At 52.9% G+C, this 25,417-nt stretch overlaps 2 protein-coding genes across 2 annotated transcripts in view; both read left to right on the top strand.

Moving 5' to 3' along the window:
- SYT17 (synaptotagmin 17) overlaps positions 1-7,952 on the top strand; it is a 35,685-nt gene extending 27,733 nt beyond the window's left edge. Inside the window, exon 8 of the mRNA XM_039560483.1 lies at positions 6,789-7,952. Coding sequence (XP_039416417.1) covers positions 6,789-6,985 — 197 coding nt within the window. The 3' untranslated portion in view covers positions 6,986-7,952. The remainder of the gene's footprint in view (positions 1-6,788) is intronic.
- Positions 7,953-11,248: 3,296 nt separating this feature from the next.
- Positions 11,249-20,255, top strand: CLEC19A (C-type lectin domain containing 19A). Its single transcript, XM_039560484.1, has 5 exons — positions 11,249-11,368; positions 17,370-17,535; positions 18,030-18,123; positions 18,855-18,987; positions 19,730-20,255. Exons 1-5 carry the CDS (start codon positions 11,275-11,277, stop codon positions 19,807-19,809), a joined length of 567 nt encoding a protein of 188 aa, XP_039416418.1. The 5' UTR covers positions 11,249-11,274; the 3' UTR covers positions 19,810-20,255.
- Positions 20,256-25,417: the final 5,162 nt, after the last annotated feature.

Below are 25,417 nucleotides of genomic sequence, written 5' to 3'. Positions count from 1 at the left end.
TGGGGAGATAACCGTGGAGAATCTCTCATACACTTTATTTCTTCAGTTTCTCAGGAACGTTGCAAGGTCACATACAGCTGTAAAGCGGTGTGACCCTGGGTGCAGGTGCTGTGCCCTTGCAGCTGTGTGTCTCGCTCTGTGCCACAGAGCAGTGCCCTTGTGCTGCTTAATGAGCCTCTCGTGAAGCTGGGGCTGCTGTGGGTGGGAAATGAGCTGAGGTTTGGCTCTCTGCTCCTCTCAAAGCAGAGCTTTGAAGTGTGGGGGTAAGGCTGTGGGTCTGGCATGGAAATGGGGCCATAGGGTGCTGCCCACTCAGTTGGGGAGCTGACGCTGTTAAAAGTGGTGCTGCCGAGCCACCACGGAAACCTAAGAATTCAAGACTTTTTGGGTCAACTATTCTTCTAAAAATACCATTGAAAGTTCTTCATTAAATTAATCATCGTAGTAGAGGGGAAGCATGAGGATAGTGTGCTCTGGCTAATCCATTTTAGTGGTGAGTTTGTTGGGCTGTAATGCTCTGTGTGTATGGGTTGTACAGATATTACTGGTACATCTACAGGGATGAAGTGCGTTCACATCGCTGTGTTAATTAAATAGATCCTCGCTGGGTTAAATCAAAGCTTTCACTTACCTTCTGGTTTAATTCCTTCTGTTGTGTGTTTGCTGATCTATTAGATTGTTGATGTGTGTGGAGGAGCCTCTCCCTGTGAGGTGTGTAAATGTGCACGAGGTCATCTGTGTGCCTTGCTGGATCTGGGGCTCATAGTGCAGAGAATTAAGATGCAATTTTCAAAAAAGAGGGATTGGAGGTGGGAAAAGCCAGCCATAGATACTCCTTTTCAGTATCCTCTGGGCTGTTGTGATAGATGCATCCAGCCCATAATTCCAGTTTCTCCTGATGAGGTAATTTCATGAGGTGTCATCCCTGCATTCCCTCGAGATCTCTGCAAGGCACACTCGCTCATTGGCACTTTCCCTGCACCCTGGATCTCGCCTGTCTGCTGCAGGACTTTCCTCTCCCTGTCTGAGAGCAGACCCTGACTCGGGAGACGCCGGGTTTGGGGTGCACGTGCAGGGTCCCCTTCCCTGGCTGCCCCAGGCAGAGCACAGGGGCTGCCCTTGTAGAGGTTTCAGAGAGTCTCCTGGTGTGGTGGCACCTTCCCATGGAGCAGCAGCTGGAGCTGGGTCTGTGTGTGGCCGTGTACCCCAGCAGTTCCAGTTCCCTCTGGAGCTGGGCAGGTGCAGCCGCTGCAGGGAGCGGTCACACAGAGGAAAGGCTGGAAGGAAGGAGAGTTCAGTGTGCACATCAGAGCCTGATGGAGATTAAACTGATAAAGGGGAAACCACGGCATCTTCTCCCGTGCTTTTCTCTCCTCTCCACTAAATATGACCGGCCATGCTCGAGGAGCAAGGGGCAGGATTTGGGCCGTGCCTGTGACCTTCTCAGTGTGCATCATTAGCCTGGCTGCTGCTGCTCCTCGTAGCACCTCTTTGTGCTAAACAGCCTTTTAATATTGATGTCAAGCAGTTCAGAGGCAGTTTTCAGTCCTACTTAGCCTGGCAGCTCAGCCTCACTGGCTGAGGCAGTGCTGGCCACTGGCTCCTGGCCACTGGCTCCTGCCTGCCCAGGCTGGGGTGAGGCACTGCCTGCCTGAGCGGGCAGGTATGTGAAGGGAGCACTTTCTGAGACCTCGCCAAGTGCTGAGGCTGAATGGGAAGTGCAGGAAGTGTTGATGGTCAGTGCCAACAGGGTTGTGCTTCTGCCAGGCTGACCACACAGTCCCATTAGACCTGTGTCCTCAGGGGGCCTCTGCCCCTCACTTGCCTGTGTACAGCCTTGGGCATGTTCTTGCAAATTTTTCTTTTCTCTGAGTTAAATGGTTCTAACTGCGTTGCAGGTGACGGTGTAGGTGACTGAAGAGGAGTTAATGATTTGTGGTGGAGCTCTCTGCTGTTGCAGAACGCTGAGATTGCCCTGCTGTTCCTCCCGGAGAGGCAGCAGCAGAGGCGCTCTGTGGCCGTGCGGGGAGGTGCAGCGCAGCCTGAACTGCTCAGGAACTGCTGAGTAACTGCTCAGCACACCTGGCACAGCGTTTGCAGCAGATGCAGATGTTTCGTGGCCCCAGCTGCAAGGCTCAAGCTTGTCCCTATCCCGTAAATGATACTGATAACCTTCAAGCTGGCTTAAGGAAATTGTCTGAGTTAGTGCTCCTCCCTGGTCGTTCCAAGGATGCTAGTGTGTTCAATCAAAGGATGAGTTAGTCTCTGAAATCCCAGCTTCAATTTTACTGTTGCACATAACTCATGGATGACAGTGATGTGCGGTCGTGCTCTGCACAGCTACTCAGTGTGCAAGCCTCAGTGTAGAGGCAAAGGAGAGGGAAAGGTAAAAGGCATTTTGGCTGCCTCTGGTGCCAGGGCTGATGCCACCCAGGCAGCCCCATGGCTTAATTTCATAGTGACATGGAAAAGAGATGACCGGCAAAAAGTGATTCCACGTGACTGAGGTTGGTAGGAGACAGGGAGAGCTCAGGCTGGAGCTGTCCCCAGAGCCAGGTGTTGGAGCTCCAAGGCCCACTGCATCCCCTGGAAGGTGCTGCCCTGCTGGGCAGCAGCTCTGGGCTGTGCAGTGCCTGGCATGGCCATGCCCCCAGCCCTGCAGGGACAGGCAGCCAGCCTGGGGGTCTCAGCCTTCCCCCCTGTGCAGGACCCCTGTGGGGTACAGGGGACCCTACCCCAAAGAAACATTTCATGTGGCACCCAGGCCCCCATCTGTTGGATATGGATCATTTAGGAGCACAGCATCAATAAGCCCATCACATGAAAATGTTTTATTTACCTCATGTACCTTGTCCTCAAGAATTTGACCCTTTTAATGGACATAAGTGAACACAATTTTCTTCTGTATTTCAGCATTTCTATTATAAAGAATGTCTTTTTAAGAAGCCTTTCTGTTTCCAAATGTGTCCCTCAGTGAAGAGCAGCTGCAGAATGAATTGGTTTGACCTCTGCTCCTTTAATTGCTTTTTGCTCTGTGTTTGCCTAGAAATGGATGTTGCTATTGTGTAAATTACTGCAACGGTGGAAAAAGAGCTCATGAGCTCAGGGGTGTAGTTTCTGTCAGGAAAATACGCTTCTTAAATGGAAAGCAGCATCTACCTGTTCATAACCAGAGTCTGGGTCAGTCTGAAAATCCCAAATGTTAATTACTTAATTTTCTGCTGTGGAGCAGCTCCATGGAGTCGCTGTTTTTGTGGCCAAGGGCAAATTCAATCTGAAATTTACTATGAGCTCCTTTCAGACTCTGTCAGGAGATGTTCATACATCAGGGAACACAGCTCAGTCCACTTGTAGAGACACCTGGACTCAGTGTGTGGCACAGTGCTCTACTGCTGCCCATGGAGCTTCTCCACCTTCGCCTGTTGTGGAACGAGCTGGAAGGAAAGAGCAGGAGCTTTTAACCCCCTCCCACGGCTGAAGGTGTGGGTTTGTGTGGAACCGGCTCTGTGCAGGTGGGAATGCAGCCGTGGTACGTGTGCCACTGTGTGCGTCTGTGTGCAGAAGCAGAGGGCTCTGGCGCAGGCTCCTGTCTGCTCCTGCTGCCCCAGCTCTCCTGCGGGGCTTTCCTGCTCCGAGGGGCTCCCGGGTCTCCCCACGGGCACTGCTGCACCAGGAGGTCACCTTGCACCAGGGCAGGGCCAGCGCCGCAGCGGAGTGCCTTGGGCAGCTGTGGTTGTGGGGTGGTGCCTGAGCACCCGCAGTCCCGGTGGGTCCGTGAGGGTCCCCAGGGGTCTGGGTCTGTACTGAGGAGTGCTGGTACTGCTCTGCAGGGCTGTGGAGCAGGCTGACTGTCAGACCTGAGTGCAAACGGTGCAGCAGTGGCTGTGCTTGGTGGTGCTCGAGGAAAGGCTTCCTCCCCTATTCGAGAAGCGCTCGCTGCAGCCGCAGGACCGGGGAGCTGCTCCCCCTCTCTGTGTCAGCACGGGAGCCCCGGGCGAGGCGAGCACCAGTCTCTGCTTCCAGCTGCTCACCTGGGACTGTGGGCTCCTCCAGTTCTCTTTTCCAAGCTGGTCTTGGAAGTACTAGTGGCAGCGACAGGGAAAATGCTCCTGAGTGTGAGCAAAGAATGCCAGCTCCAGCCCCTTCTCGGCTAAGGCCCGTTCCAGAGCTTGGTGCAACTCAGCCACCAGCAGATTGCTCAGCAAATCCTGGTGTTTAGCAGTGGAACACAGTAGTTAGCCTCCCAGAGACGCATGTCCTTGAGTTTAAAGGGCTTCTGAACTGACGGGTAAAGCTGAATTTTTGGTACATAAAGACCTCTCAGCTTTTGAGAGCTGTGGTGAAGCTGTGAGTTTGTAGACCTGAGGTCAGTCTAGTGCTACCTCTTATGGTCTGTGTGTGAGTAAGCATTTGGCCTTGGAAAATGTCTTCCCTGTTCTTCAGCAGTAAGTCTCTGTGCTATCTGCAGTAGTTAATGATAGAAGCAACAATGCTTGTATAATTAGCCCATTAATACCCCAAAGGACTCAGCATGCTAATTACCTGACACAATGAGATTAGCAAATTGCATTACAAGAATTCAAAATACTTGGATCAACAGTAGAATAACAGGTGCCCTTAGATAGCACACCTGCTTGTTTTACAGTCCTGGCATGGAGTATTTTTGAAGAATCAGTATGCCTGGGGTACTTCTCCACTGTTAATTTATCCTGTGATTAATTGATGGCCTGCAAGACTTCTTGGTTTAAATTTACTTGGTACTGTCTCCCAGGATTAGGCTTCATCTTCTTTAATTCTGGAAAAAAAGAGTGAAAACAAAAAAACCCCCAAAAACAAACAAAACCCCCCCAAAAAACAAAACAAAAAAAAGGGAAAAAACACCTTATTGAAAATTTTGGTTTTGGGGTATTTTTACGTGGTTTCATCACAGTATTTGATTTCTGTAGGCTAATAAATCATAGCAAAACATTTAGTATAGCTAGCTACACTCGTGATCCATTGCCTTGTAGGAGAACTCGTTAATAACCCTGACAAGCTGTGTACTACCTGGAGACGGATGGCTTAGAATTCCTCACTGCCTCCTCAGAAGGTGGCCTTCCCAAAAAACACCAGCCTGGCCCCTTGACAACACGTCCTGATGGCACCAGCCCTAGATAACTGATGGTGGCAGGCAGAAGAGGTGCAGTCTTCCTGCTGGGGTGGTGAACCCCAAATCATTTCTGAGTGTCGTTTGAAGATAGACTTACAGGGCTCTGAGCTGCAGGGTAGGTTTTCAGAGCAATTATTTGAACAAATTACTTGGGCATTTGAAGGTTTGCTGTCACCTAAAATACCCACGGGTAATTTGGTGAGCAGAAGCATCTCTGCCCATAAACTGTGTATGTCAGAGCTGTCAGAAGGGATAAAGTGAGATGTAACTTGGCACTGCTTGATTTTAGGATTGCGCTGGCAGGTGGTGCCTGAGTCACCCAGAGCAAGATCCCAGACTGGTACAGAGGTGAGGAACCAGCCTTTGCAGAGTGTGGAGATGGCAGAGGGACAGGTTAAAGTAATGCTAATCAGCTGGGGGGTGTGTGTTATAATAGGAAATGCACAGCCTTGACAAAGGTGTGTGCTCAAAAGTGAGGCTGAGCACGTTGTGCCCGGTGTCCTGCCTGCCTGTGAGGCTGTGCACAGCATCGGGGTGATGCCATGGGGATCTCAGACGTGGTTTTGCTGCCAGTGCTGGTTTTCAGCAGCCCTGGAGAGCTGGTGCTGCTGGCAGGGGCTCTATGCCAGGCTGAACATGTTCTTGCTGCACAAGCCCAGCTGGATTTGGAGCTGCTGTAGACATTTGTCCTTAAAAATCCCTCTCTTTCCTGAGGAGATTTTTTAATCCTTAATATTCCGGGCAGTGCCTGTGGATATCCTGGCTTCAGCTTGCAAAGACTTCGTTTCAACTTTCTAATGAGGCAGGGCTTCAGTTTGCAACACACAAAGTGCTCCTGCTCCTGTCTGGTGGGAGCGTTCAGCCTTTCCCGGGATCAGGCCCTTCATTAGGGTTTGCTGCTGGCTGCGACCTTTTGTTCCAAGAGACTGGGCTAATCCAAAGGACAGGGTGTTGGGTTGATGTCTCTCCCTCAGTTGCTTTTCTGGACATTTAACAAGTAGCTGCAGTGATAATTATGGCAAATAGTTTCTGTGTAAACATCCTCCTGACAGCCTGGACGTGTGTAATTCCTGTCTCTGAGCAGGGAAGGCTGTTGATTAGCACTGGAGTGGTTTGTGTGATGTGCATGTGGAGGAGGACAGTTTGAGATCATCTGCATTTCCCCAGCGTCAGGCTGCTGGGCTGCTTTTGTGATTTCATGATGCCCAGGTAGAGCTTTTGGCACTTCTTTACATGATGCAATTCTCCTTCAAGGCCAGGCTGGACAGGACTTTGAGCAACCTGCTCTAGTGAAAGGTGTCCCTGCCTGTGGCAGAGGGGTTGGAACAGGATGGTCTTTGTGGTCCCTTCCAACCCAAATCATTTTATGATTCTACTTTACCTATTCATGCTAAATACCGTGGTAACTGTGCATTTGTGTCTTATTTATTTGAATTGTATTTGGCTGTAGTACAGCTTATTTTATTCCTTCCAAGCCCCTGTTTAACATTTTTCAGATGCCGAGTTACATACCAAAAATGCTGGCATCTGGCACCGGGTGTGGGTGGACGTTTGTAGGACATTCGGGTTCCCGGGGCAGGGCTCTGGGTGGACGAGCGGTGCTTTTGCCTTGACCCCTCTCTGTTTCTGCTCTCCCCAGTGTACGGGCACAACGTGAAGAGCAGCAACGACTTCATTGGGAGAATTGTGATCGGGCAGTACTCGACAGGCGCGCCCGAGTCCAACCACTGGCGCCGCATGCTGAACGCGCACCGCACGGCCGTGGAGCAGTGGCACAGCCTGCGCTCCCGCGAGGAGTGCGACCGCGTCTCGCCCGCCTCCCTGGAGGTGACATGAGGTGGGAAACCGACGGCAGCCAGAGCGAGCGGGCGGACGAGATAAAAAATAAACCAACGACTGAAACACCCCACCTCACACCCTACACGCACCCACGGCAGCTCCGTCGGATTAACGCGGCTGCCAGCACCCAGCCGGCCGTGCTGGCCTCGGTGACCCACGTCCCGCTGGGTCCTGGCTGTTCCCCTGGGGCCGGAGCTCTGGCTGCTTGCCCCCGGCACCGCTGAGCTGTTTGCGCCCCGCGGGAGGAGCGCGGCGCCGGGCGGCACGGGCTGTGCGTGGACGTGCCGTGGTGAGCACGGAGTGGGCGGAGGAGCTGGGAGCTGCCTCTGCTGTCCTTCCAGTCCAAATCCATGGCTCATCCTCTCGGAGATATAAAGTACCCGTGTGCTCTCATTGGTGAACGTGGTAATTAGGCTAGAATATTTTTTTAAATGGTAGAACCTGTGGTGAAATCGATTCTGAGTCCAGTTTTGTCCTTGTACTAGTTTTAACAGAGTTAAGCTGCTGTTAGTGTGTGCGTTTGTGTGCCGGGACACGCGTGTGGCCCCGCGTCGGACGGATCCCGTGTCCCGGCAGCGGTGACCTGCCAGTCTCGATAGCAGTCTGTGTGCGTAGTAGATTCAGTGATGATATAGCAAAATCGACATTTCCAATAGCATTTGTACTGGGAAAACCAGCTCGTGTCCTTTCAAACCTGTGCTGTGCAAAAGAAACCTGCTCCAGGGACTTTGGCGGTTAAGAAGACCCAGAAAACACAATTTTAATTCTCTCACAGACTGCAGTGGCTCTTTCTGTGTTGTGTGTGTTTACCCAGGTAGTTCTTCAGGTCACCAAGTGAACTTAGCTACAGTCAAGCTGTCCTGTTGGTTGCTTCTGCACATTTTATTTTTCCAAAGTGTGTTGTCTGGTATGATGCAGATTGTATATTTATTGAAAATAAAATTCTATTTAATTGTGCCACAGAGATTGGGGTGATACTTGTTGAATTCACCTTTGTGTTGAGCTCCTTCAGTTATGCTTATGGCAGAAAAAAAGCCAAAGTGTTGGCAGTTACCCCATTGTTACTCACTGCAGGTGAACTGGGAGCAGTTTGAGAGAAACTGGGCACCTGCTGCTGGAGGTTGGTCTGGAGAGCGAGCTGGATGCCTTGGTCTGGCCATGGTGGTTCCCAGCCCAAGCCCACCCAGCACCCTGTGGGTTGGACCTGTGAAACTCCAGAGCTGGCATGTGGGAGGATGGGCAGCACTCATCTCCCTCCTCTTTTTATTAAATGAAGCCCAAAAGGAAACCCCACTACCTCCTGTGCTTTTAATATTTTGATTTTTAAAAAGGAAGAAAAAAATACATATGCCTATTTCACCCATTTGTTATTTAGCTGCTACAGTTAGGGACAGGTGAGTCTTAAAAAGCAAAACAAAACAGAAAACCCAACCACACCAAAAAAACACAAACCAAAAAAGCTCAGTGCTTGTTTTGGCACGTGTCAGTGTGTGGGTCAATAATCCCTGCTGCTGTCCAGGTGCTCCTGCTCCAGGGAAGGTGTGTGTTGTAGCTCCGGTATCAGCATCCCTTCAGCACTTTGCCCATGGCACCTGGCTCCCTGCTGCTCTCCAGCACAGCTGCTCTGTGTGAGCAGCACACAGCAGCGGGGCAGTGGTGCCTGCAGGGCTGGGCGTTCTCTTTCCCAGCATACTGGGGTGTGCTGGCTATCGATTCTAACCTGCCTCTCTGCGAGGTGCAATTTCCTCTCTGTCCTGCAGCAAAGTCGATGGCAAATCTCTCTTCTCTGGCTTCCTCCTGGTTTGTCATCAAAAAGTCACAGGGAGTCCTGGGCAAACACGTGCTGTAGGAGGCTGAACTCTTCCTGTAACTCAAGAAGGCTCAGGCAAGGGGCTGTGGTTTCAGCAATTTCTGTGGTTGACATTAATATTCTTCCATGTGGGGCCTGTGGACAGCAGAATGAGCTCAGGACATCCGTGAGAGCTGGCCTGAGCCCAGCCACATGCTTTGCTCAACACTGGGGACAAAATGTGAACAGAAGGCACTCTTGCCTGAGTCTGTCCTTGAAGTCATGAGGTGTCTGTTCCACAGGGAGGAACAGTTGTGTTCACAGGATGCCAAAAACTGGTGATGGAGCCCAGAGGAAAGGTCAGTGAGAGCAGAACAGAAGCATACTGGGGAGCTGCTGGCCTGCAGAGCGAACAGAACACAGCGTGGGAGGGAGAGGAGCAGGAGGGATGGACTGTGGCCGTGCTCCTGGGGCTGCACCCAGCAGGTGAAGCACATCTCATGTTTGGTGGAGTTGGAAGGTAACCCAAAGTGCAGCTGCAGCTCCAGCTGGCACTGCGTGCACAACGTGCTTGTGCTGTCCCAGTGCTGGGAGCAAAGCTGGTGCCCAGCTGCTGTGCCAGGCTCAGGGCTGGGGCTCAGGGGCAGCACGGGGGGCTCAGCTGTGCTGGGGGGGATGCTGCTGCCATGAGTCTGGCCGTTAGAAACCAGGATAAAAATTATTCAGGATCTCTGCTCCCTCTTTAACATGAGTATTTGTGCTTTGGGAGTAGATTAATATGCTCAAAGATTTTTGTTCCATAGTTTGCTGAAAGTTGTTTATAACGCTGGCTTTATCTCAGGATGGCACACAGGAAAGAAGGGAGGAGGCATGCCTTGACTTCTAATAATCCCAGCTCCTTCATTTTTAGTGGTCTTTTGTAGCAATCAGCTTTTCCTTGAGCCTAATAATTTCAGATCAATGTATGGGAGGGGGCGGGGGGATGTTCTTAGAAGGCTTTATTTAATACAAAGAAAACTTAATATAGAAAAGTTGATTGAATGAGTTACTGTCTCTGGAGTAAGTCTGGATGTTTTACTGTACTGAAAGCTTGGTGTCACCCCAAATTGTTTATACTTGAATCTCTAAAAATGGGTTGAAAATGCTGAAAATTTTAATCTGTAGCTAAGAATAAAAAGGGAACAGCATTGAGAGGATCCTAAGCAGTTCCTTCAGCCCTGATTTAAGGCATAAATTGGAAATGGAGCAGGACCACAAAATTCTATAGTATTTGTGCCTGTACTATTTCCCTTACGAGTGCAACAGATATAAGAGGACTTTATACAGTATTTTTAAAAATCTGAAGTTAATGTCTAACAAAATGCTGACCACAGGAAGGAGACGTGCTGGATTGGTACAGAGTGCTGTATCATGTCAGGTTTTCTGCTGTTACGTGACGGCGTGGACCCGGCGTGGACCCAGCACGGACCTGGCAGATGGGCACGGAGTGAATTCCTGAAGCAGCCTGGGAGCCCCGGGCACAGCTGGGGGTTCCCTGCTCCAGGCTGTTGAAGTGTGTCAGAGCATTGCTTTGCTCTGGGAAAAAAAACCCCAAACCAAACACAGGGAAAAACCCAACAAACCCCACCCCCCCGAAACCAAACCAAACCAAGAAAAAAGCACCACTCAAGGGGCTCGGACGTGTCAAACCCCAGTGCCCCCACTGCCCTGCAGCTCCGGAGCCTCTCCCCTGCCTCCCTCCCCAGGTGCCCTCCCTGCCGCGGCCGCCGCTCCCCGGTGCCAGCACAGCCCTCGCCCTTCGCCGCCGCCCTGCCCGGGCCCTGCCCGCAGCGGGGTCCCGGCTGTCACCCCCGGCCTGAGGGGCTGCCCCGGCCTCCTCCGCCCGCACCCGAGGGGCGCTGCGGGATGGGGACACTGAACCCCCTCGGGATGCACCTGGCGGGGCGAGCAGGGATGATGTCCGTGCTGGCCTGCGGCCCCGGGGGGTGACAGCAGCTCTGGGCGAGCAGCGTCCGCCCGAGCCGGGCTGCGGGCAGCGCACGGAGCCCCGGCCCCTCGGGGATGCGCTGAGCGGGGCCGGGGGCGGGCTGGGGCAGCGCCCCGGGTGCGGGCCCCCTCGGGGATGCGCTGAGCGGGGCCGGGGGCGGGCTGGGGCAGCGCCCCGGGTGCGGGCCCCCTCGGGGATGCGCTGAGCGGGGCCGGGGGCGGGCTGGGGCAGCGCCCCGGGTGCGGGCCCCCTCGGGGATGCGCTGAGCGGGGCCGGGGGCGGGCTGCGGAGGAGCCGCCGCTCGGGGGAGGGGGCAGCGCGGCCCCTATATCCGCCCCGCCCGGCCGCCGCCCCAGAACCCGCGGGGCCCGGCCCGAACGCGACCCCAGCGCCGGCCGGACCTCCCCGGAACCCGCACGCCCGACGGGACCCCCGAGCCCGGCGCGACCCCCGCGCCCGACGGGCCCCGCGGCGGAGCCGGCAGCGCAGGCGGTGCCCGGCGCTCCGGCCATGGGCAGCGGGCAGCGGGCGGTGTGCGCGCTGCTGGCCGCCGCCCTGCTGGCCGCCCAGGCCTTCCCCCAGACCAACATCAAGATCAGCCAAGGTGGGTGCTCGGCGGTGGCCGCGGGGATTTAGTCGGCCATGGTGGCCGTGGGGAAGGAGCGTGTGTGCCTCCCGCAGGGCCGGCAGCTGGCTTCCCCCTTCTCCGGCCGCTCCAGAAATCCCTGACTTTCTTTGAAATCAGCTTTCTTCTTCACCATGGGGACGTGCCAAGGGCAACTGCCGTCCTTCTCCTCGGGATGCCAAAGGTCTCCGGGCTGGCTTTGTTTCGGTGTGTCGGGTCAGCTCTGTGGTCTTTGGCAGCAGGCGCTGCCGTGGCTCGGAGCCGCTGCGCCGGGCACGCACACGAAGGGTGCGGGGCTGTGGCCATGCGGCCCCGCCGGACAGGCCGAGGGCCATCGGGGCTCCTCGTTTATTCACACTTAACTGCGTGTGCAACAAATACGGGATTCTCCCTTATTCCCCTTCTTTGCTCCGAGCTGCTGCTGTATGTCACTTAGGTTTCTTCCAAACTTTTTCACGGCGTTGGTGCAAGTGAGAGTTGCTGCTCCAAGTTTGTTTGAACCCTTTTAGGTTTATTGGGACTGTGAGTGGAAAGGGAGTCCTTAAGTGCTGTGCAGTGAGATCGTGAGAAAAGGGATCGATACAAGCCTGGCTTTCCTGCCAGACGCCTAATCTGTGGGAGCTTTGCCAAAACTAATTAAGGAGGGAAAAGCTCTGCAAGATAACTCCTATCTGTCAGTGCCAGCTGCAGGCGTGCTGCTGCCAGTATTGGCTGTAGCCTCACAACTCCAAACATACCTGGCAGAGGATTTGAAGTGGTAAAACCAGCTTGGTTTCATTAAAGAATTTGAAAAAACGAAGCCCTCGGTGTGAGAGGATGTCCCTCGCAATGTGCTTCAACTGATGTTTAATATTTTACTTGGAAACTTGTGACATGTGCCTTAAAAACACTTCTGGGTGTGTAAACTATTGCCCAGTTATGAGATTGGTGTCCATCAGTGGACATACCATCCCCTGCAGCTCCAAACAGCCCCCAGATACACGGAGACCAGAGTCCTCCTCATCGCTTCCTTCGAAGGTGGGTGCTCAGTGTGAGGCTCTTTCATCTGTTAATGAAAGACAAATATTGCAAGTAACATGAAGGTGGCATTGTTTGTCCATGCTGACTATAATGTCAGGGCTTGAGGACTTGCTTCTAAAGCCGTGGGTGAGTTGAGGCACCCCAACATCACACAGCAGCACTGTCTTAGCCCCTGCCACATGCTCCTGCCCACCAACCCCCCTGTTTAAATGCTTATTCTGTGGGTTTACTCAATAGTGTGAAAAACGAGGTTCACTCTCCTGTGAGAATTTAAAGAGTTTAATATAAAGACAATAAGAGACACATAAAATAAAGCAAAGGGATAACGGCCGGGTGCCTTGACGCTCTGCCAAGAGCACGCCTGATGCCCGAGGTGAGTCCTTTTTATACCATTTTTACTGTCTGTTCTCTATTCATATTCAAACTTTTCCCGGAGCTGTTCTGCATGGCCACTCCTTGGGTCCGCCTTTTTAGAGCATGCTATAAAACCTTGTGGTTTTATTTCTTTTGATTCTTGGGGTTGGGCCCGCTAGGTAAGAGTCGATGGTAGGGTGGATCTCTTAATTCTCCAGACAGTCAGGGCTGATTGCAGCTTTGGGCCTCTTTGCCCCCCGGGCAGAGCGGTGATAGCGGCTCTCGGACCCTCCTGGCCTCCCATTCTCCGGGCAGAGCAGCCTTTGGGCCCTTTTGTTCTCTGGACAAAGTGTTGATCAGCAGCTTCTCAGGCCTCATCCTCTGTTGGAGGTTCTCTTACTTGTTCACACTTGCTAACATTCTTGCTAAAAAGAGAGAAAACTACATCCACACAGCAAAAAAGCATTTCTAACATTATATAATATCTCCCTTAATACTTTGCGAGAAGCCAATATTATAATCTATGTTTATAACAAGAGGATGTGGTGGGATGGACATCTGGCTCACCCCAGCTTAGCCACAGGCAGTTCCTGCTGAAATCATCCTGGGGGTGGGTTCTGGGGGTCCCCTGTCCCAGCCCTGTTGTCTCACCCATCCCCTCTCACTCCCCAGAGCTCCAGCAGTGCCAGCCCTGGGTAAAGCCCTGCTGCTGGCCCTCCCCGTGGCCTGAGCTGGTGAGAGGTGGCTCGGTGTTGGTGAGCACCAGGGTCCTGGTGCTGAGCCCCAGCTCTGCCAGCCGGGAGCACTGCCCATCCCTCACTCTCACCACCACAGCCCTCAGATCCCGGTGGAGGGGCTCTGCCCTGGGAAGGACCCAGACTTCCACGTGACTGGGATCTCCTCAGCTCTTCTCTGTTGACATTAATTTCAGATGAGCCTGTGGGGCGTTGATGGACACTCTCCAAACCCAGCTGCTTGCCAGGAGCTGAAGAGGTTCACTTGCCTTTTCAGGTCAGATGGCAGCATTAGCTTATGGATGTTCCAAGGGGGGTGTCTCCTAGCACCTCTAAGGTTTGAGGAAAGCTGTCAGCTGTTCATGAAATGGAGCTCTTTGATGCTCTGCAACAAGAAGAGCATCTGCTGCCAGCACTGACCTGAGCTGGTCTGCTGTCCAAAACTCTTTGACAGAGCTGCAGCCCCTCAGGAGCCCTCCTTGCCTGGGCATCTCTTGCCAGCCTTGTCCTAGCCCCAGATTTTGCATCTCAAACCTACAAATCCCTGGAAGTGAGGCAGCATTGCTCCTTGGGATGAAGTTTTCAGGGGTAAACCTGCTCTTCACCAGCTGAGTCCATGGGGAGTCATGCAGCTGGTGGTAGGTTTTTTCCCAGTAGCATCCTGAAATGAAAAGAAACCCTTGTGAAACTGGCTAGGATTTTCTCAGTTAATTATTTCTAGTTGGAAATAGGCCAGTTGGGGAAGTGAAACTTTTTTGGCAGAGGAGTGCCAGCTTCTGTAAGATTTTGATAAGTGTTTTTTCTGGTGGTTCTACACTAAATAAATAAAAAAGCTCCAATTTGGCACTGACACAAATGCAGAGAGCACAAAACTTTATTTGTGACCCCAAATATTTGTTTTCCAGCTTTTCTGAGTTAGTAACAGCTGCTTGATCTGAATCTTATCCTCAGCCAAGTCTGGACATCTATTTTGCTGGTGCTGCATTAAAACATGGTCCTGCCCTTAAAACTGCTGCACTGTAAATAAGCAAAGGGAGAAAGGATTCTTGCCATCATTTTTCACCAGGAATTTGGAGACAAAGGGATGGACTGACCTGCCATCCTGCAGGCACTGGCTGTGCTGCTCCTGCCCAGTGTGGAGGAGCTGATGCTGCCAGGGTGATGTTTTGCTGGTGTGCTTAAAAGTGAGGATCGGGTCTAAAAAGTCCCCAAATGCTTGCCCTGTCCCCTTCTAGATGAAAATACCACACACAGCTGCTGGCTTGGGTTGCGAGGCTTTCCTGGAGAGCCATGAGTAAGCCCCTGTACTCACAATCCTACATCAGATTTCTTATGATCTTTCTGCTACAAATCTTCCAAATAAAGCAGCTCCCCTGGTTGTTCCTGCCTGAAAAACTGGGACCAGTAGTTCTCCTCCAAAGAGACAGCCAAAGCCTCTGATCCTGACCTAACAGAAAAGATGCTAATTAAAAGCTGACCTCCCATATTTTCCTTTTTGGTATATTTAACCTTAAATTCCTTCAGGCACCTCTGGTTCACTGAAGCTCGTCAAATTAATGCTACCTAATGGGAACCAGTATGGAATAACAAAGAAGGACTGTCTCAGTTTCTGACTCGGTTTCAGCTGCTCTGAACAAACATGAGGGTGATTTTCCCTGGCAATTGGGGTGCCCATGGGCTGGCTTTGAGCCAGGACACTGGGACACCCACTGCAATTAGCACTCAGGAGTGAATGCTCCGTTTGCTGGGGATGCTGCTGGGTTAAGCCCTGTGAATTTTGCCACCACGCTGACAGAGGTGAGGATTTTGTCAAGGCACTATAATAAAATCCCAGTTGCTGGGGCAGCTGGTGGTGCCTGTCTGGCACAGACCTCTAGGCTGTCCTCGGCAGGAAGGAACAGTAACCTGGAGTTTCTGCAAGCCAGGACCTGGTCCCAGCCCTGTCCTTAAGGGGGGTACATGCCTCACCTGTGACCTGGTTGTAAAGCTGAAGCCTCATACTGTAGGTTTGACCCTCTTCCCTTGTTCTGCTTTGGTTTTGGGGGAGACAGGGAACCCTGGCCAGCATCATGGGGGGAGGGGGGCTTGGCTCCCAGGAATCACATCAGCTCTCGGAGTTCCTGGTCCAGCTCTATTGCTACAGTAAAATAATTTGCATTTCCTAGGGCTGTTCTAAGGTTTTTCCCAGTGCAAGTATGGCCAGGTGTGACTCACAGAGCTGAACTCTGCACCACCACAGAGCTGGCTGCATCTTACCCACTCTCCCCAAAAGCTCTTCCAGCTCAGCAGGCCTTATCTTTTTCCCCCATAGCCCATAATTAGTGCTGATGAGGATGGGAGAGCCCCTTGAGCCCCTCAGGGGTTTGTTGCTGTAGGGTGCAGAGCTGCCCCCAGTCTCAGCTCCTCTGCAGGGATGGCTGGGGGTCCCAAGGCAGGTTGATGGGGTGACACCCCCACAGGGCTTGGCAGTTGACTTGGCCTTGCTCAGGAGGAAAAAAAGACTTTGCATTTGCGGTTTGTCTCCTGGGGGGGTGTGACAGCAGGGACCTGTGGGCTGGCTGGCGGCTGTTTGTAGAGCACTCAGAGATCCCCATGTGGAAAGAGCTGATGAAAGATGAAATTACCACCCAGAGCTGCCAGCACTGGCACAGAGAGGGATTTCGCTCTATGAATGCTCACAACAGCTGCTTTGGATTCACCTTGCCTCTCTTTTTCTCCACACTGTTGCTTCCCTTGCCACAGCCACATCCCTCGCTGCTGTTGGCAGGGTTTTGCTCTTCCCACCCTTGGGGAAAGCCATTCCCCCGGCCCCTCAGTACCGGAGGCACCACCCTGACCTCTCTGGGCTTGAGCCTGTTACCTGCTTGGATAGTCTGATGGCATCTGACGTCTGCCAGCACCCCCTGCACACCCACCCTGCCCACTGCCCCACTCGCTTCGACAGCAGCCCTGACCCTGGACCACGACTCCGTGGGGATGTGGGAGCTGGCTCAGGGGGAGCTGGCAGTTCCCCCACATTCACAAACCAGCAGCTGAGAGAGTTAAGTCTATGTGCCCCAAGATTTGAGGCTCCCGAGTGCTGCATCCTCCCCACAGGAGGGGGAGCAGGACATGGAGGAGGTTGGAGCAAGGTGTTAATGCCGCTGCCGTGTTGCGACAGCGGCAACCGCAAAGGCTGCAGAAGGACGTGCTGCCCCCACAACGGCCTCTTTTGGGGCAACTTCCCCACTGTGCTGACAAGTGGCAGGGGAGGAGGAGCAGCTGCGTGGCCCCGGCTCTTATCTGTTGGCGGGAGGCAGATAGGCTGGCACCGCTGCCGGCGGCACGCGCGCCTGGCCGGCTGCTCCTGGGGCTGGGATCCAGTGCCTACGTGCACGGCTGCATCCCAGCCCAGCCACAGGGCATGGGGGGGTTCCTTGGAGGGAGGAGCTGCAGGCTGTCCTTGCAGGAGGGCAGAACACGGCCATGGCCCTGCAGCCCTGGCTGTCAGCCCCCATCCCAGCACGGCGGCTCTGCTGCTGCTGATAGAGGAGAGAGGAACCCTTATCTTGGTTTTCCCAGCAGCAAATGTCAGTGCCTTTATTTTAAGCATCCTCTACCTAAAGTGATGTCAGACTGGCTTGGAATGCCCTTCCTGGTTTAGACAAATGCTAGAATTGAGGAACCCACAACTTGTTCTAAATGTGTTTTGACTTTTGCAAACTTTTGCACATCTCCTGCATCAGTTGGGTTTTCCCTGCATGCGTTTGGTGGTTATTTGCCTGGCTGAGGTGGGGGAGCAGGGCTGGGCACTGCTGCCTCCACCACCTGCTCAGCTGTCCGGCCAAGCTGTCTCACCACCAGCTGCTGGATGTCCTGTGCTCTGCCCCCAGCCATGCCCGAGCCTGTCCACGCCTACTCCTGCCCACTCTTCTGGACAGAGTACGAGGGTCACTGCTACCGGTACTTCCCCGTCAATAAAACCTGGGCTGAAGCCGACCTCTACTGCGCCGAGTTCTCCATTGGCATCAGATCAGCCAAGCTGGCCTCCATCCACAGGTGAGGTGTGCAGAAACATGTCATCCCACACTGACACAGCCTGGGGAGGGAGGAAATTGGGGGCAAAGTCCCATTCCCTCAGCACAACCTCTGTGTGAGCTGCAGGCTCATGTTCCAGCCTACAAATCCCTCTGCAGCAGCGGCCCAGTCAAGTCTGGTGCACTGGTCACACAAAGGCGACATAGAAAATAAGTGCCTATTCCTGGACTGGCAGGAAAACTGGCGTAATACTCCCTAAGTTTCCCCAAACTGTGTTTTTCACTCTTGAAAAAGGGATAGAAGTACAACACAATTACACAGGCTTTTTCCCTATGCCCTCTCCCCCAGCTCTCACCAACACTACGCTCCTCTTGCACAGACCCAGGAAAGTAATCGCCAGCAGTAAGAGGGGGACCCATTTGGCCCCGGGTCCTGTGGTAGGGGGAACGCTTAGGGACACGCCTGACCATTTGCTGACACATCTCTTGATGGCCCCGTATCGCTCTGTTTGCCAGCTGGGAAGAAAACGTCTTTGTGTACGACCTGGTGAACAGCCGCGTGCCCGGCATCCCCACCGACATCTGGACGGGGCTCAACGACCTTCGGCAGGTGGGAACTCCCTGTAGCCATGTGGGAAATGGCTTTGAAAAATTCACCTCTCTGTGTTTTCTTCTTTGTCCCTTATACCCTCTTTAATCAGGAGGTGGCACAGAGTCTGTGGTGCAGCACGGAGAGAAAGTTGTCATTTCACCCATTCCAGTCTGCTTTTAAAAGAGAAGTCTTACTAGAATTAGTAGATTAATCAGTAATTATTCATACCACGTTTTATTACTGGATTAACAGAAAGAGTATTGTTCTGCTGGTCTAAGAAGAGCAAATAAACTGAAAAGGTCTTCAGTGTCAAAAATCACCAAGTTCCATTGCCCTCTTGTGATACTCTGTGACTTTTGAAAGCTGACATGTTGGAAAAATATAGTCTAATATGTTAGAAAGAAAAATGGAGACCATCAGGAGAACAGTCTCTTGTCAGCAAATTTTTTGTAGATACTGGAAAAGGAATGGAAAATGAAGAGGACAAGGAACACAGAACTGGGTGGGGGTGTTAAAAAATACATAGATTTAATTTCTGGGCTTCCCCTGGTGAGAGCACTTCAAAATCTGGGGCTGTTCTTGGCAAGTTTCCAGTTGTAAAACCCAAAGGAGCTGTTTGGCCTTTGCTGAGTGGTGACAGTCTCTCCCCATGTCCCTGGGCTGTGTTTCACTGGGAATGGGGTGGGGACTACATGGGAGTAGGCCTCCCACCCTCGGCAGACGGCCTTTCTCCACTGGTCTCATGCCAGGAGGGTCACTTTGAGTGGACAGATGGCTCCTCCTACGACTACCACTACTGGGATGGCAGCCAGCCTGACGATGGGATCCACTCCATCCCGGAGGAGGAGGACTGCGTGCAGATCTGGTACAGGCACAGCAGCGGTGAGTGCCCAGGGCACCCTCAGTGTTATTTGCATGTCAATAAATTCAATCCACCGTGGCTCCTGCTTTTCTGAAGAGGTTGCTGGCAGGCAGAGGATTTGCATTTTAATTTTTTAGTATTATTTTCTTTTTTCTTTACAGTGAAAAGGTGTATTTTCCCTTTCACCATGTACATACATGCACACATACTCATTTTCCCTCTGCTCCCAGCCCATCTCCCTCTCCCATATTAGCAGCAGGACAGGAGCATCAGCTGCCTTGAAGAATTACCAAATTTAGTCAAAGGTCATATTTTCCCATTTCCCCTCCCACACGGGAAACCCATGGAAACACTCATTGGTTTGCCAGCTTTTCTCTCCCACGCTGGGGCCAGGGCATCTCCCTGAAGTGGGACAAGACCCTGCCTGTGCAAAAATCCCATTTCACCAGCCAGGTGTGTCCAGACCCCCCAGCTGTACCTGAATGTCCTGTCCACGGGCAGCCTGCTGATAATTTTGGGGGTACAGGACTGCATTTGCAGCTGCCCCTCCACTACCGAGTCCAAGCTGGGGCCCGGCCTCCCCTCCCACGTCCCCCAGATGGGGAGGGGGATGCTGGAAGGAAGCATGACTGTGAGTGGCACAAATGGGAGCACATCCAGAGAAAGCCTCCCACAATGGCAGGGGGTCCTGGTCCCAAGGGCAGTGCAGGGTTCCCTCCTTTTGCCTTTTTTCAGCTAATGCCTTGTTTTTTTGGGGGGTAGCACTGCGCTCCTGGAATGACAACGCCTGTGGCAGAGCCTTCCCCTTCGTCTGCAAGATTCCCTCACTGGCCCTGGACTGAGGCTGCTGGTGCTGCCCACGTTCCCCTTCATTTTGGGTCACCTCTCCAGCTGTGCCAGGCAAGAGCAGTCAGGGCATGGCATGGGTCGGGAGAGCCTTGGAGGTGCTTGGATCCCCAGCCAGTCCCTGGCTGCAAAATCCCTCCTGGGAGTGTGGTGGGGATGAACCTGGCACTCAGCACTGACAGGAGCTACATTCAACAGCAAAGGAGCCCCCAAGCCCGAGTCTGGCTTTGGATTTCAGATCGACTATCACAGCGTGTTAGAGGAAGCCCATGATTTTACCAATACACCAAACTGTTAGCACCCAAAAATAGCCATGTGTAGGAAATGCTTTTGCCTGTTGATCTGCAAAGAGTGGAGGAAAAGTGTTGTTTTCTGTTAAGTTATGCAAAATGCCTCTTGTCCATGTTATTTTCCTCTCTGCTAAAATAAACGGCAAACAGCAGGTGGAGGCTCCGCTCTCTTTCTTGCACTGGAGTAGCAGTGACTCCCTGGGGACTTGGGGTTTCATGTGGAAGAAGTTATTTTTTCCCCAGCCTGCTCTGTATTACAGAGGTGTGTTGAGGGGAAGCAGCTGCCTGGGAAAGTTTATTTTATTGACCCTGGCTGTTTTTTGGGGTAGCCTGTGTGGTCACCCTGCCCTTTGCCTGGCCCCCAGCAAACACAGAGTGACCGTGGAGGGTGTGGGGGACCAGTCAGTGCCCCACAGCTCGGCAGCATCCTGGCAGGTGAGCAGGGTCTGGCCCTGGCTGCTTCCAGAGGACTGGGTCAGCTGGAGGGCAGGTGAGGGGCTGACAGACCCCAGCTGGGGGCCAGCCCACCCTCACACCCCTGTCCTGGGTGGGGAGAGCTCGCAGGGTTTGCTGCAGCCCTGTTTCCTAGTGAGATGATGTTTCTTCCCTAAGCCCTCGCTGACGTGCTCTGCTGCACTGGCACCGCAGAAGCACTTCGGTCTTCCAGGTAAATGATTCTGGGGAGGAGTGCATGGCTGTGGCAGCTGCTGTGTGCCTTGTTTGACCTGCTCAGTGAGAGGGGACACTCCTCCTTGGACGAGGGCTCGTTTGCAGGGTTTGGGTGCAAGTGGGGCTGTGCTGGTGCCAGGGCCCAAGGGAAGGGCAGCACCATCCAGGGAAAAAGGCGCTTCTCCTTCAGGGGATGCAGCTCCAAGGGCACTGCTGGACCCAGCCAGACGCAGTAAATCCAGTGCTCCCCAGGGAGCCCTGGGGTGAATTCTGATCCCTCACAGCCCTGGAGCATCCAGGTGGCTTTGCAAGGAGCCCTGTGCAGAGGGGCTCCTTGCCCTCTCCTGGGAGCCCTGAGTCCCTTTTGTCCCTGCTCCGGCAAAGCCCCAGGGCCTGCTCCACCTCAGCTGCTGCCTGCAAAGATGAGTAAAGCATTGTCATAAAACTGTCTGGCCCCCCTTGATGCCACCATCTTAGAAACATAGCATTCCAAAACTAAGACTTTCCGGAGTGGTCACACTAGATGCAATTGAGGTCAGCAGCTGAGGCTCTGCTGGGAGCTTGGAGCTGCTTCCTCAGATGGCAGTGGAGCTTTCAGCTAAGGTATGTTTTCACTTGGAGAGAAACTGGAAAATTTGGTGGGGTAATAATGGTGGTGTAAGTGGAATGTGTGTGCTGGAGGAAGTCTCTAAAATAAGAAAGTGCTGTCATCCCTGATTATGTACTTTTATATATAAGAATATTTATATAAATGGGTAATACATATAAATGAAACTATTTTTTATTGGATTTTAAAAATGTATATACACACCATTCATATATTTATATGAAAAGTTAGCCATTTGTGTAGTTTTCAGTTCTGGATTTCAGCACTGGATGTGTTTTCTAGAGGCTTTTGTTTCACCTGAAATTAATAAATTATATGTGGATGATAACAGTATGTAAAGAAACCAGCTGCTTAAAAGGAAAGCTCTTGGATCCAACGAGCTGGAAAAAGTTGATGTGGTCTGTGGCAGAAGAGGGTTTGAGGCCCCAGGGGTGGTGCAGGACGTGTGTGATGCACTGAGGTGCGGTCCCGTCTCGGTGGCAGAGCTCAGTCCCAGCACAGGCAGTGGGGCCAGCCCAGCCCAGAGCCCCCGGGCTGGCCGTGCCCGAGCCCGTGCCCCCGGCATCGGGTGTGGATGGGCAGCCACCCATCGAGATGCGAGATGCGAGATGCGAGATGCGAGATGCGAGATGCGAGATGCTGAGGTGCTGCCGCACGGTGCCCAGCGCGGCTCCTGGCTGCCTCTCCCCACTTTGTTTTCCCTGTTTCTCCCGTGTCTCCTGTTCAGAGGAGCTGGGAGTTCACCACGGCCGGGGATTGGTATGCCTCGAGCCAAACAACTGTCTTTTTTCCCTGCAAGTGGTACGGGATGTTTCAAAAGAAAGGTTAAAACCTTCCCTTGGGAAAGCGTTTGAAGACCCGGGCCCTACTGTGGTTGAAAATATTGCTAATGGGGAGCCCAATGAAAGCTGTCACCTCCAATTAACATCTTCATTTCCAGGTAAAAAGAACTGAACATGCATGACCTGAAAGTCAGGACCAAAGTTAATAGGGGCTTTGTTTCCCAACCCCCCTGTCTTTCTCCTTTGGCTCCAGGGTCCTTACTTAAAAATCAACCCTCTGTCCTTGCCAGTGTCTTCTGTTTCACAGTAATCAAATAAAATTCAGAAAACAACAGGAGTTTTCACCTCCTTAATGAACTTCTAGTGGATCTGGCTTGATGAAAGATGGGCCACGCCCTTTCTCTCGGCATGGACAGTTCCAGACTCTGCATGGCCTGGAGCAGCTCCAGCTCTCCAGGTTGAACTTCTTTATTTTTTTGTTCTCCTTGTCCCATAACCCCTCACTCCCTTGTTATCTTGAATTTCTCCCTTCTGACTCGCTCTGTGGTGCAGGCAGTGGGAAACCTGGCAGCAGCAGGACTGACACCTCTCCTGCACATCACTTGCAAGTGACTGATTCCTGGGGGTCTTTTTGCGACACTGATTTTCTTAGGAGTTGAACACCTTCTTTTGTAATGCATGAAAGCTGGGGTAAGTGAGAACAGTGTGTGATGTAGCCTGGGAGTGAACCTAAATAGTCTTTACCCTCCTGTACCCTATTTGTGAGCTGTAGAGGCAATATTGCCCCCAGCCCTGGCATGGCAGTGGGGAGAGATGGGCACCTCTGACCTTTTGATTCCTTTTATCCCTATTATGGTTATTTCCTGAGACGTGCTGCTGGATGTTGCCGTACAGGAGATGGATGTCACAGCTTATTGGCACGCTGGGGCTGCCCTGGCACGGCCTGGCCAGGGTTTTCCTCCCCGGTGATTGTCTTGACTGCTCCGACGCCTGGCTGGGCTGGGCTGGGCTGTCCTTTCCTCTATTAATTCGGTTAAGATTTTTTTTTTCCCCATAAATGACTGGGAGAATAAGGGCTGCACAGCTGAATCATGAGCTTTTTCTTGTGCTTTTCCCTTGGATTTAATTGCCTGAGCAGTGTCTCAGCTCCTGCCCCGAGGCCAGGATGCCTCAGAGTGGTTCCCTTTGACAGAGAACAAAAATATCTCGGGACCAAAAAACATGCTTTGAGCAGCTCAGAGAGTACATTACAGACTGGCTGCAACAGTGAGGCACCAAAAAAACCCCCAAGCCACGAGCCCCTGTGACAGATGACGTTACCCACCTGTGCAATGGGGTGGGTGTTAAATCCCACAGCAGGGAGACACAGAGCAGCGGGGCACGGGGAAGGCGAGCTGGATGTGGCCCCGTGCTGTGCGGGTCCCAGTGGATGTTGGCTGCACTGAGAAGCCCCTGCCATTCTGCAGGAGGGCTTTCCCATCCTGCCTCAGACCATCTGCTCCCTGCTGCTGCCAGGGAACGAGCGGGACAGTGGGAGCCAGTGGGGACAAACCTGCTGGGAAGTGCATCTCCTCCTGGGCAGCCAAAGGGCTCGGCTGTGGCAGAATCAAGCTGGGTTTATAGGCCCTGGAAGCTGTGGGTGTGTAATGGCACCTGAACTAATTGCAAAAGCTCAGTGAAACTTCCAGCAGCACCAGTGCCCCTCGGAGAGGCTCATGGCTGCTGGGGGCTCCTCCAGGCTGGGGGACCCTGGGGTGGGGCTGGCTCAGCACAGGAGCTGGCTCATGCCAGGGCCCAGTGTGCTTTTGACTGTTCCCTTTCGGTACCCCAAAAGTCTCCTCTTTTGTGGCCAAGGCTTTCCAGGGTTCCTGAGAAAATTGCCTTGGTGGGTAGAGCTGGCTGGGGGCCCTGTCCCTGTTTGGCACAGGGCTCTGCAGCACGGCCACCCAAAAAGAGTGGTTATGTTTGCCATTAACCGGTTTGGCTTTGCTGGGGCTCAGTAACTTGGCTGGAAACTTTCATTCCTGGGTGCAAATTGCCAGAGCTGCCGCTGATCAGAGGCAAAGCCCAGACCTGATGGGAATGCAATTCCCACTGCGGTCCTGCTCGGAAAGCCGGTCAGCCTTGAAGGACACGGAGCCGGAGCGCAGCTGACGTGAGAGAGAAGGGATCCACAGCTGTGGGCACCTGGAGCTGGTCAGAGAGGACAGGGCTGTTCTGGGCTGATGCTGAAAGAGCTGATGCTGCTCAGCAATCCTGGCTGCTGTCCCCAGGCGGGGTCCTGGGCACCGCGCTCCTGCTGTGCTGGCAAAATGTAGCTGCATTTGGGAATCTACCAAAAAAGCCGGGTCCAGCTCTCAGGGTTACCATGGCAACTAGATATTTGCTCATTTGTATTTCTTGAAAATTATACTGGGCTGCTGATTGCCTCGTTTGTGAAGCTCTTTGTCAGGATGCCAACAAATCCCTGTCTGTCAAGGGCTGTGAGGGAGCGAGTGGTGCCGTTGTCGAGCAGATTTCTGAATGGGAGCTCTGCTGGAGTGTGGGTGCATTGTGACAGCATCCCTGCCACAGACACCCAGGAACATACCCCTGGCCTAGGAAGAGGGTGCTTGCTCTGCTCATCCCCTCTGACATCCATTTGTCTTCATGCCATTGCTTGGGTTAACATAAAATCTGAGTGACTTGTCATGGGAGACCACGCTCAGGATGGGACAGGGGAAGGCTTGACAGGAAGCTGTCTTCTTGCATGGAAAGGACTCAAAATATCCTCCTCTGGCTGTTCTTGAGAATCAGCCACACAGCAGGAAGGCAAGAGGTTTAACTCAAAGGTACTTTGAGGAATTGCTGTGTCCCTGTGTGTTCAAGGGAGGAGGTGAGAGCCACAAGACAGGAGGGGCCCCAGGAGCAGCACCCACCAGCTGAGAGGGGATGGCTGTGATCCCGCTCACAGAGGAATAACCACCATCCTCTGTTTCCAGAGTGCATGGAGACTTTGAGGCTTGGAAAAATGCCAGCTCAGATTAAATGCTTACTGGGTTTTGGCATTGCAGACTGGCACTCAGTGTGGAGCAGTGGGAAAGGACGATGCTGCAGGGCTGGCTGGAGCTTTCAGGGGTGGCTGTAGGAGAGGATAGGGCAGGCTTCTCTTTTTATCCTGAAGAAAAAATTATTTTGTTTTGGATGCTGTTTAGACTCTATGGCCCTGGGTTCCTGAAAGTCAATTGACCCACAACCCAGCAGCTGTTCAAGAGCT

The sequence above is a fragment of the Corvus cornix genome, chromosome 14 (assembly GCF_000738735.6).
Source record: "Corvus cornix cornix isolate S_Up_H32 chromosome 14, ASM73873v5, whole genome shotgun sequence".
NCBI lineage: Eukaryota > Metazoa > Chordata > Aves > Passeriformes > Corvidae > Corvus > Corvus cornix.
The sequence above is the reverse complement of the archived record's forward strand: the minus strand, read 5'-3'. Positions and strand labels throughout refer to the sequence as shown.

Bases quoted from the DNA above. Each gene is read 5' to 3' on its own strand.
- CLEC19A (XM_039560484.1), top strand. From the start codon at position 11,275: ATGGGCAGCGGGCAGCGGGCGGTGTGCGCGCTGCTGGCCGCCGCCCTG. The intron at 17,536-18,029 runs GTGAGGTGTGCA...TCTGTTTGCCAG, and splicing joins AAGCTGGCCTCCATCCACAG to CTGGGAAGAAAACGTCTTTG. The intron at 18,988-19,729 runs GTGAGTGCCCAG...TTTGGGGGGTAG, and splicing joins CTGGTACAGGCACAGCAGCG to CACTGCGCTCCTGGAATGAC.